The sequence below is a fragment of the Chlamydomonas reinhardtii genome, chromosome 14, assembly GCF_000002595.2.
Source record: "Chlamydomonas reinhardtii strain CC-503 cw92 mt+ chromosome 14, whole genome shotgun sequence".
NCBI classification, from domain to species: Eukaryota; Viridiplantae; Chlorophyta; class Chlorophyceae; order Chlamydomonadales; family Chlamydomonadaceae; genus Chlamydomonas; species Chlamydomonas reinhardtii.
This window is the reverse complement of record NC_057017.1, coordinates 2335719-2347100: the sequence shown is the minus strand read 5'-3', so window position 1 is coordinate 2347100 and position 11382 is coordinate 2335719. Positions and strand designations below refer to the sequence as shown.

General features: G+C 62.3%; 3 protein-coding genes across 4 annotated transcripts in view; 2 read left to right on the top strand and 1 right to left on the bottom strand.

The window, feature by feature from the left end:
* CHLRE_14g623850v5 (uncharacterized protein) overlaps positions 1-284 on the top strand; it is a 5664-nt gene extending 5380 nt beyond the window's left edge. For both annotated transcript variants that reach the window (XM_043070240.1, XM_043070239.1), the window contains one exon: positions 1-284. This exon is cut by the window's left edge and continues 1225 nt beyond it. The gene's annotated coding sequence lies outside the window, so the exon portion shown is untranslated.
* Positions 285-2657: 2373 nt separating this feature from the next.
* CHLRE_14g623800v5 (uncharacterized protein) lies at positions 2658-5021 on the bottom strand. The gene is made up of 4 exons (XM_001692778.2): positions 4844-5021; positions 4405-4648; positions 4029-4170; positions 2658-3544 (listed from the first exon to the last, which is right to left on the bottom strand). The coding sequence occupies exons 1-4, from the start codon at positions 4913-4915 to the stop codon at positions 3361-3363; spliced, it is 642 nt and encodes a 213-aa protein (XP_001692830.2). The 5' UTR covers positions 4916-5021; the 3' UTR covers positions 2658-3360.
* Positions 5022-5121: 100 nt separating this feature from the next.
* CHLRE_14g623750v5 (uncharacterized protein) lies at positions 5122-11337 on the top strand. The gene is made up of 13 exons (XM_043070238.1): positions 5122-5362; positions 5475-5577; positions 5950-6014; positions 6154-6930; positions 7162-7274; positions 7433-7579; positions 8000-8144; positions 8438-8482; positions 8636-8745; positions 8928-9063; positions 9435-9559; positions 9971-10070; positions 10396-11337. The coding sequence occupies exons 2-13, from the start codon at positions 5532-5534 to the stop codon at positions 10525-10527; spliced, it is 1941 nt and encodes a 646-aa protein (XP_042916911.1). The 5' UTR covers positions 5122-5362; positions 5475-5531; the 3' UTR covers positions 10528-11337.
* Positions 11338-11382: the final 45 nt, after the last annotated feature.

Genomic DNA, 11382 nt, shown 5'->3' with positions numbered 1-11382 from the left:
TACATGTTGGCTCTGATTCCCTCACATAGGATTGGAAGTGTGCGTTCCTTCTCCCAGTAACGAGACTAACCGAGCCAGTTATACGGAGGCGAAGGGCTGATTGCTGCGTCCAGGGGAGTCACAGGAAGTGGAGTCCAGTGGCTGGGTGGAGACGGGGAAACGGAGCGCCCGTAGGAACAGGAGGGGTGTTGCAGGAGATAGGGCCCCCCGGCCCGGGCCAATGGTCCTACAAGGAAAGGATAGCGCGCACGATCGTGCACACCACCTTGTAACCAAACACACACAGGGTTACCGCTCAAACGCAGCTGCCGCCTGTGGATCTAGCCAGCCGCTGCTGTTGCTCAGCAACCCCCTGGGCGACCTGGGGCTCCTGCCGCCGCTGCCGTCGCCCGCGGACGGCGGTGATGAGGAGGGTCTGGGAGACGGCGATGAGCGCGTGGAGCTGCCGCCGCCGCCCGCGCTGGCGCTACCTGCCCCTCTAGTGCAGGCACTGCAGCAGCCGCCTCCGTGCATGCCGCCTCCGCAGTCGCCTCCGTGCGCCTGGCGGCAGCACAGGTCGCGTGCGGCAGGTTGTGTCGCGCATCGATGCAGGGCTGAGGCTAGGTGCTGGCGGTTCGGGTCAGGGCGGGGAGGGCGGGGAGCTGCGTGTGGGTTCTGAGCCGCCCGCTGGCGGCGCTGGCAGCAGCGCTGAGCCCATGAGCATGTCGCAGTAATGTGCTAGTTCTTTGTGACGGAATGCTGCCGCCGCGTTTCCGCCGAGTTCCCCTGCGCCCCGCCCGCGCGTGCACACCAGCGACTCCCATGCACTCCAGCGAATCCCGCCCGCGCTGGTGCCCAACTGTCAACCGTGTGAAACCGTGTGCGCTCAGAGGCAGCTCATGGAAACCAGGTCAGCCCCATGCGTCTCTCTGAGTTTACACACAGCTCACACGCAGCTTCCCAAACGGCGCGGGCACGACTACGCAGTCCCACTCGCACGCCGCGCCAACCGCCAGCCTCCGCCGTGCTCCACCGTGCTCAGACGCAGCTTCCCACACGCGTGCGCGCTCAACTGCCAGCTCCCACTCGCGCGCCTGCCGACTAGCACCAACTGCCCGTGTGCGTCACTACAGTCAGGTAGCTTCCGAGCCGAGCCGCCGTACAACTACCTGCTCAGACTCGCGCAGCTGCCGACTGCCACGCTACCTCCTGTACGGCTGAGGGGTTTGGAGTGCCGTACACGAGTTAGTTGGGGTTAGTCGGAGCTGTCCTAGAACATACATTATACTATTTTTTCTCGGTGCTAATGCGTTATGGAACCACAATGGTGCTATGCGAGTTGGGGCCATGCAGCTGGTCTTGTTGTGGCGTGCTTTATGCGCTGTATAAGGAGCTTGACGTGCTTAACAAACTTGATATTCCGGCTGGTGGTGCAGGTTTTGCTGGTTTTGGCGGGCTGTCCAACCTTTCACCCTTCGGGATACAGTCTAATGAAGTGACGCTGATGCAGTACGAATGCCCGGCACGCGCGCCAGTGGCCCACAGGCCCAGATCATTACGGTACTTGCATGCCTCTCTTTCCTTTTGGTCTTGAGTAGAGACTCTACTAATGGACCTCATCCTGGCGCTGTGCATTTAGATTGTGTTTGTTACAAGAGTAATCTGCTGACATGGAATGTCAGTTACGTGGATTGCGATCACCCTTACATACAGTGTTGTTCTGTTGCAGGACGGGCGGCGACACATGTTTGCGCGTGAAAGGTAGTCGTGGTGACTTCCCGCCTTCCCTCGAACTGGGTTGAGAGATGATCAGCGAAGGCGTTGCCCCGTTAATACATGCTAGGCCCTATGGGCCAGCGTTGGGATTATTATTATTATTTGCGCGTGAAGATAGCTGTGGGTGCGACTGGCATTTGTCAAGGGGATGCTTCCCTCCAGCAGGCTTCCCTCCAGCGAAGCCTGCGGGGGCTGCTTGTAAGCAGCCGCAGCAGGCTAGCAGGCCCATTGGACAGGGCGCGGCGGGACATGGATCAGGAGGGACCCACGACCGGGATTGATGGCGGGCGGACTCACTCCACCTTCCCCCCCCATATACACGTTCACGCCATGGGTGGATGCCGCGCCGCGCTCGACAGTTTTATTCAAGTTTCGCAGTTTTGTGTTTCGTCATGTGTGATTATATATGCGACGTTACGAATATATAGGTATGGACCGTCATGTATGATATGCCGTAATGAAGATGGATGTTGTACGAATACGCAAGCTGGCGGTGTGGTTCCCTGCGCAGTTGTCATGTGCTCAGTTGGGTTCCTTGCGTCTTACTAACTTTCAGTGAAAGTGGTAAGGCTGTGAAGGGCACACACGGTTGACAAATGTGCGGGTCTTTTGTGGGGTTTCATGTGCTGGCGTTCGCCGAATGCCGTTAGCGCTGCTGGTGACTGGACCAGCAGGGTGCACCCCCGCTGTTTTACAATGGGCCGCGAGATAGAGCTCATGGCGGGGCCGCCCCTAGGCTCTGGCTGGTAAGGCTACTGAATCGTCGGGCGTGGGATCCGGGGAAGAGGATGGACGAGGCGGAAGTTGCGTTTCGTACTAGTTGGACTGTGGATACAAGGCTGGAGGTGGTGGTACATTTGCAGCCAGATGCCCGAAGCGTCACCTCGCTCGGATGCCCCCGATAGCCTGGAGATTTACAGTCCGCTGGCGAAGGTCGGCCGTACCCAGATTGCTGTACATAGCACAACGCCGCACACGTGCGTGAATGCATTGACGACTTGTTTAGCACTTTAGCTTGGCGTACGATATGGTGGGATTGCGACGTCAGGTCCGGGCGTCCGGCCATGTGCATGAGTTGCTTTACTTGCTGTGTAGAGGGTACCCGCGCCTGTCAACATACGAGCATTCGTTCCCACCACACTCGTCATTAACGAGCGTATCCATGCCCAGCAAGGACACACGAGCACAACCGACACGTGTAACCCCGGTGTAACAGTTGTGACTGTAGTCAGGGGGGCAGTGGAGACTGCCGTGTACACTAGCACAATGATCACCTGCTTTGCCTTTATTATGGATTTCTCAGTGATCCACTGCCAGGCCAGGCCACGACAGCCCCGCGCCCCCGCCCACCACCTCCGAATGCTCACTGCCTTCAATCTCCACCCCCGCCTGTCCGCGTATGCTCACCCGCAACCGCGCCCCGGGCCCACCTCCACGCCCTATACACCATGTTAACGAAGATACCGGGCGTTGCTTTCATCCCCTGCCGCGACTGACCGCTCCCGGACAGCACCACGCCGCCACACGCGCCCGCCGCCCACGCCACCTCTGCCTCTGCCTGGAAACCGCACAAACACCCCATCACCGCATGCCTCCACAACCCCCTCACGCAATGGCAGGCTCCGCCGCCGCCGCGACTGCCCCTGCGTCCACCGCCGCCGCCTCCAGCTCCACCCCCTCCAGCTCCGCCGCCTCCGCCGCCGCGGCCGCCGCCAGCGCCGCCTTCTTCTCTTCGGTCAGCGGCAGCAGCAGCTTGAGGCGGTAGGCGTCCACACCGTTCAGGTAGTACCTGTGCAAGGCAGGGGCGGCGGCGGGAAGCAGGGCGGGGAGGCGCTGTGTGTGCTTAGCCGGATGAAAGCGCGCCAGTCACTGAGCTGGAGCTTAGTTCGCAGCTAGTAATACGGTACTCGCAGCTGGAGGTGGGGTGTGCCATGTTGGTGCGTGTTGCGCAGCTGACCCAGGCGCAGCTGGGTTTCGGGAAGTCAAGTGCCAGCAGTAGCGTCGCCCTGAAGGCTGACGCCACGCCGCCGGCCGCAGCACGCGCACTGTGTCCAGTCGGGTCCACGGAAGGGGCGTCCAAACCATGCGACAGCTGCAGCGCACTTTTTCCGTACAGCCCATGTACCGCAGCCCACATCCACCAGCAGCACACAACTGCATGCTCAGCCTATCACTAGTCCCTTCCCTCCCTTTATCTCTCCAAGTGCCACCTCCTGAACAACCGCACCCCGCACCGCCCATCCATTTGTCTCCTCCTCTTCCCAGTCTCGCACCTGTGAAGGCGCTTTTCCCGCACGAAGCCCAGCCCCTGGTATAGCTTGAGGGCGCCGGTGTTTACGACCTCCGCCTCCAGCACCACCTCCTCGCAGCCGCCCGCAATCATCTCCCGAATCCCCATCTTCACCAGCTCAGAGCCTGCGGAGTTGAGCGTGCAGCGTGCGGCGCGGGGCGTTTGACGGGGTCAAGCTTGGGAGAGGGGTTCGTGAAATGCATTGCGTGCGGCAGGATCTTCGTGCGCCAGGCGTGACGTGCAAACACGGCCGCGTGCCGAACCCCCCAAGCCCCATCACCGCCAGTGCTTGCCCGATCCGCACCGCCTCCTACGCTCCCTCCCCTACACCCAACTAAGACACACACAGACTCACTCACCCACGCGCTTGCCACGGTACTCCTTGTCAACCACGAGCATTGCGACATAGCCGCGCAGCGCCCGGTCCCGGTGCATGTCCATTTTGCACACGACCGTGCCGAACGGCTTGTCACCGTCATATGCAATGTAACATAGGTGTGGCCATTGCTGCAGAAAGTAGCGATACGTGAAGATGCTGTAGGGCTCGCTGAGCTCCTTGTCGACCAGGCCCATTACGATGGGCAGGTCCTCCTCGCCTTTGTACTGCGTGTTCGGCATTTTGCATATATGGAGAACTGGATACTAAATCGAGGTAAACAGGCAGCTCCTAATCTAGCTTGCAGCATTTTGCACGCGGTCGTCGCCGCCCTGGTAGCCAAACTCCCACATAAAGAATTGGACATGATACAATCGGCTGAAAGATCAGCATGTGTTTGCGCTCCAGGTCGACCCACTCACTTGGACATATCGGATGGCATCGCTGGTCGTCGCCTCGGCGCCGCTCTGCGACCGGCCTGTCTCTTCTGCCATTTTAACTCCCCGGTGTGCTTATATGGACTGTGTGAGTGCACCTGCTGAAAAAAGGGTTGGGGTCCATGAATCGGTCCCGATGTGTTTCGTGCCTTGTTGCCCCGAATTCCAGGGATGTTAACAGGACGACCACTGCCCATTTGAACTGTCTGCCCACTGCAAGCTCTTCATAGAAACTCCGTTAGCTCTGACTGACCTTTGGACTCACCCCAGTCCCCAGGCTCTGCGGTCCCGGGCAACGCTTTCCCAGCGCAAATTGGCAAGTTGCGCTTTTGGCAGCAGACCCTGTCGCCTACGGCTGGTGAGCGAGCAAACGCGCGGCGCAGAACCGCGCAAAGGCGGCAATCGACGCGGCTCGGCGCGTCGTCTTTCTGGCTTAAGCTGAAACTGATTGAAAGAATGTATGTGTATCGGCGAATCTCCTTGGCGGCCTATGCCGACAGCGCGGTGAGTTGCTGCTGCTGCTGCCCTTTTGTCCCGTGGGTCCAGCTTTGGTGTGTGTTGGGGAGTGTGGCGTCCATAGGTGCCGAATTCAACTGTGCGCTTTGTATTGCCGCAGAGTGGCGGCTGGCAGCTGCTGCGCGACCGCGGTTGGCGCCGGCCCCGCATGGCCCGCATGCTGGCGGCGGCGCTACCGGTGCTCCTGGCGCTGTCCTCACTGGGTGGGTGGTGGGTGAGTGGGTGGTGCACTGATGTAGGTGGTGGGTGCCAGGTACTGGGTGCCGGGGCGTAGGTGCTGGGTGGCCGGTGGTGGGTGGTGGGTGGGGACTCGGAACTGTAGTAGGAGGGCAGGGAAGACGTGGGGGAAGGGCAAGTGGGCTCGGGCAAGGTGATGACAGGCACAGCGGGCGGGAGAAAGAAAGTGCGTCGTTGATGGTTTGGGACGGAGGCGGCCCTGAAAACTCCGGAATTCAGAGGAGCCGGGGAATGCAAAGTATCTGTGCCCTTTTGAGGTGGTGGGCCCCCCTGCCCCCGTGGCCCCTGACCCACGTGTGTGACCTAACCCCATGTGTGTGCCCCCTGCTGTCGTGCAGCGCCCTCGGACCTCTTCTTGGCGGGCGTGCCACATACACAGGGGCACCCCACCACCGCCCTGCCGGTACGTGACACCGCACATACACACCGCTGTTTCCCCCTCTTCCCTCTCTTCCTTCACCATGCTCAACCTGCCCACAGTGCCAGTACGGCACAGTCTCACAATGCGCCGTACTTTCATCGCGCAAACACACCGCGCGCAGGAGGAAGCCCGGCGGCACCTGGTGGCGGCCCCAGAGCTGCAGCCAGGAGGGGCGGAAGCAGGAGCTGGAGCTGGAGCGGAAGCCGGAGCGGGAGCCGGAGCCGGGCCCGGCAGCTGGGCGCCTAGCCTCACCATAGACGCCGCTGCCGCTGCCGCCGCCGCCGCCGCCGCTGCCGCCGCCGCCGCCGCTGCTGGGGCTCACAGGCAGCCTCAGCCGCCACCGGTTTCGGCGGAGGAGGCAGCGCCGTACACCTTTGGCGGCGGCGTGTTGCCGCAGACGGGCCAGCCGCCGCCACCGCAGCACCAGCACCAGCTGCAGCTGCAGCCGGATCAGGTGGCGGCGGAACAAGTGGGATGTCCCATCGGCGGCCCGGAGTGCCCTTTTGCAGAAGAGCACACGGCCGCTGGCATGGGCGGCGGCTTCCACGGCGCTGCTGTCATAAGTGGCGGTGCCGTGGAGGGCGTCCTGGGTGCTGCTCTGCTCGGGGCGCCACACCTGCAGGTCGACCTGGTGCAGCAGCAGCCCGCGTCGACACCCAGCATCGACGAGCGGGCTGGGATACAAGGGGTCTCCAAAACAGGAGTGCACCTGCCGCCGCCGCCTCCGCCGCCGCCGCCTCCGCCGCCGCTGCCACAGCCGCCGCCGCCGCCGCCACCCGTGGTGGGTCAGCAGCCGCCTGCAGCTGCCGCGGTTGGTGGTCTTGCCGGACCACGGCAGGCACCGGCAGCAGCTCTGGGCGGCTGGTCCATCTCTGGTCTGGTGGAGCCTGTAGTGCAGGTGGGGGCGGGATGGCGGGTGGTCTGGTGGTCTGGTGGTGCATGCAACTGACCGGGTGATAGTGATGATCAAAGGTGGCGTGGTTTGTGCACGGGAGGCTGGCGGCTTTGCCAGCAGCAGGACAGTCCGTTCACCTGTCGTCAAACAACACGAGGGAGCGTATAATTCCTAATCAGAAGAGGGCGAGTGCATGCCCTCACGCCCACACCACCACAAACCACGACTTCACAGGCGCTGCGTGTACAGTCGGCCGCCACGGCTGTAGACCTGGCGGCGGCGGCGCGGCTGCGGGCGGCGGCGGAGAGCGCGGCGGCGCGGTTGCGGAAGCACTTGGACGACGTCAGGTACGGTGTCGTACGTACGCCACCGCATGCCCCTGCGTGCCCAGGAAAGGCCCGACCCCTGCGTCCGCAGCAACAAACCTCCCACGCCTCCCTGTTTCGTTGGGCTCGGGCATTCAACCCCTCCCCTCCCTGTCCTCCCTTACCCGCCCGCCCCGCAGGCAGCAGCAGCGGCTGCTGGACGCCCGGCGCGACGCGGCGGCGGCCGCAGGTGACTACGGCGCTGCGGCGGCGCTGCGGCTACAGCTGGACGGACTGGAGGCGGAGGCGGAGAGCCTGGAGGCCGCGGCCAGGTCGTCAGCGGACAGGTGCGTGCGTGTGTCGTACGCGTGTGTGTTTATGTGTGTGTGTGTGTTTGTTTGTTTAAGGGCATAGGGAAAACATCTCGCAAAGAGAGAGAGAGAGAGTGTGTGTGTGTGTGTGTTTGTGTGTGGAAGTTAGGAAAGCACCACCTGGGCAAGGGGCGCGTGCCTGTTTAGGGAGCACACGGGAAAGGTTGCGTGCGTGCGTGTCTTTGGTGTTTTGTTGCTTCCGTGCGTTGAGATGATGTCATAGATGGTACCGGCACGGCCGCAGGCGCCGGGTAGCACCGTCAGTTGGTGATGGCATTAGATACTGACTGGAAATCAAGCACGGGAGTGGATGAAACACAGCGGTGATAGCACCTGCTGTCATGAATCTTATTGCCTTGACTGTCCGTACCTATGTAGTCTACGCATGTCTGGCAGGCTGGACAGCCTCACGGAGGCGGAAGGCGGCATGCGGGCGGCGCAGGCGGCGGCGCTGCTGGCAGCGGCGGCGGAGCTGCGCCGGCTGTCGTCCGCGGCGGCGGGCGCTCTGTCCCGGCTGCAGGCGGAAATGTCCGAGGTGCAGGTGTGTGTGTGTGTGTGTGTGTGTGTGTGTGTGTGTGTGTGTGTGTGTGTGTGTGTGTGTGTGTGTGTGTGTGTGTGTTATGGACGTGCGTTGTGGAACTGTGTGTGTGTGTGCGCATGTGTGTAGTGTGTGTGTGGGGTGGGTGGGGGGTGGGGGGTGGGGGGGTGGGTGGGGTGTGTGTGCGCTGGGCTGAAGGCGAGTTGCCTGCGAGTAAATACTGCTTTCCGCCCGTTGGCGCCCACGGTTGGCGCCTCGCCACGACATTATGCCCTGGCGTCCCCCGTGTGCCCCAGTCGCGTCTGGACACCACCACCAATGCCCGGCGGGCCCTGGGCCAGGTGCGGCGGGTTCGGATCCGTCACCACGGGTGCGGGGTGAACTCGGGTGAGATAATCATGTGGTTCACTGGCCACCTCACGACAGCCACTCGCCACGTTTCGCCGTATTCGCCGGACGCGCCAAACGTTTTGTCTACGACGCCACTCACGCAGGCGCTGTCTCGTCACTCGCAGCAGACGGACGTGCGGCGGGAGCTGAGGCGCCTGGCCCTGGACGCGGCGGCGGCGGAGTCGGCCGCGGCGGCGGCGCTGGCCGAGCACAGGTGCGGGAGTCCCCACCAAGCCTTCATGCTGCAATGATGTTTTGAGGTTTGACTGTCCAGCATGGCACCAACACGTCATGCCAAACGGCACGCGGCAAGCAGTGTCATAGCTGACTGCCATTATTGTGCAACCAACTGCCTGTGCCGTTGCCATTCCGCGCATTTATACGCTTCGTACACAGGGCCGCCAACCGCGCCGTACTGACTGACGCCGCTGGCCTGGTCCGTAACCTAACCGCCGCCGACAGCCTGGCGGCGGCGGCGGCCGCGGAGGCGGAGCTGCTGCGGGGCCAGCTGGCGGTGGCGCTGCAGCTGCAGGTGGGGCAGGGGGCCATGCTGTCATGGTGTGTGAGGGGTTTGTCGGTTTGTGGGGGGTGGGGCATGTTTGGGAATGTGGGGCATGTGTGGGGCGCGGGGTGAGCCAGCGCGTTCCAGAGATTGCGGATGACGGGGGTCGGTCGGTGTGAGTCAGAGCAAGGCGCCCTTTGTCCTTCCCACGGCCCCGTGGTGTTGCTGTGTCATCCCCGTGCAATGCAATTTTCGGTCCGTTGTTTCAGAGGTGCACCAAAGTCCTTGATCTTCAACTTCAACTTTTGTGATCTCCCAAACCTCCTACGCGTTCTGTGGGCTCGTCCCTGGGTCTTCTTTCTTTGGGATTGTAGTTAAGTACCCACCCGACACCGCCACAGGACTATGCCCACGCGTCTGCCCTGCGCTCCAGCCTGCAACGACTGGAGGAGGCGGTGGCCGGCGGCGGCGGAGCGGCGGCGGCGTTTGGGCGGCTGCTGGAGGCGCACCAGGCGGTGGTGGCGCAGTGAGTGGCGCGGCGGCGGCGGGTGGCGCGGCGGCGGCGCGGCGCGGCTGTGGGGGTTAGCACAACCACAGATGCAACCACCCATGCAATTGCAGACGCACACGTGAAGCGAGCAGATGCACTCGTACCTGTACGAGTACCGTAAATGCTCTTGCGTGGCGTCGCCTGGATATGTGATGCAGGCGTGCTCGTGTCAGTAGGCTCAGCAGTGTGTGTGCTGTAGGTGCTGTGGTGGAAGGCAGCTGCTGTGCTGTGCAGCGCGACACGTGGCGCCTCCCTGCCGCCCCTGGGATACAGGGCACTTCGCCGCCCCGCCCCGCCCCGCCCCGCCCCGCGCCCCCGTCTACCACTTCCTTAACTACCGTAATCATGAATGCACCCCCCGCCCCGCCCCATCTTGCAACCGTGCAGGCGGCTGGCGGACTTCGGGCACGGGCTGCGGCGGTTGCAGCGTGCGGGCGTGCTGGTGGGTCTGACCGACGACCTCCGGCGCATGTACGGGGCAGGACAGGTGGGTGGTCGGGTTGTAATTACCAGTCCAAACTAAACCGAACTTAATGGTGGATGGGTAGGTGGATGGGTGTCGTGGCATGCAAAGAGAGGATGCAGGGTGTTGGGTGGGGAACATGTCCTCCGCATGTTGGGTGGCAGGGCGGCAATTGAGGTGCGTGCGTGCGTGCTTGCATGCATGTGAGTGCCTGGGTCCATGACTTGGTTCAGTTGGTCATGCTCGTGTACCGTGTCGCGCATACGTGGGCTTCGGCTGCGCTTTGCACCTGACAAGCCCCCCCACCCCACACACACACCATACACACACGGGCCCTGTTGACGGGCAGGTGGACGCGAGGGAGGCACTGCAGTTGGCCAGTCAGTTGGCGGCGGCGGTGGCGGAGCTGAACAGCTCGGTGCCGCCGCCGGCTGTGGAGCGGGACCAGGCGGAGGAGATTGTGAAAGGGCTCGTGATGTGATGCGGTGTGTGTGCGTCGGGGTGCTGTGGTGTGATATGCTGTACAGTGATGTGAGAGGGGGCCTGGAATGCTGGCCTCATTCTGCACGCGATACGCTGAAGCCATTCGGATCCGACAACGTCCTTGAAGCTTACCTCCTGAAAAGGTTTCTGCCACACGTATCGTGCATGTCAGATGGAGGCAGAACGGGCGTTTTAGCTTTATAGAAGGCTTGTGTGCCATGACGCTGACGCCCGGGGCTAAGCGACGATGTGACATGGCAAGGGAAGCAAGGGGTTGAATCCGGAGAAACGAGTTACGCCCGGCCCAGGCACCGGTCATACATGGAATGATGGAAATGCGGCGCCCCGCGCCCGTGCCGCAGGGCGATGGGCGTGTGTGGAGCGGCGTGTGCTCCTCCAGTGTGCTGACCCCGTGGATTTCATCGGTTGCTGTTTGAAGGCAAGCTTAAAATGCACCTTACAAAGGTGAAACCCCTCATGGCAGGGCGGTGTACGGAACTCACTGAGCAACTTCAAGGGAGGTTGGAACCACTCGTTGAAGGAAGGACAATCGACTTTACACCACTCAACTTGTTGCCAGTTGACATTTGGGGTCCGTGGAGTGGCTGAGAGGACGTAGGAGGCTGGTGTGCGGTGTGAGTTACTGCCAGGCACTGCGCATGACCTTTGAGGCTTTGACCCTTTGACGACGTGCAACGTTGGTTGTTACCGAGTTGACATTGGCGACCCCACCACGATTGCATACCGGTACCGTGACTGGAAACTCACGGCAACTTTCAAAGTGCGAGCTTAAATCAAAAAGTGCCATTGCAGGGGCTTCCAAAAACGCGGGCATTTGATGAAGACCAGCTCA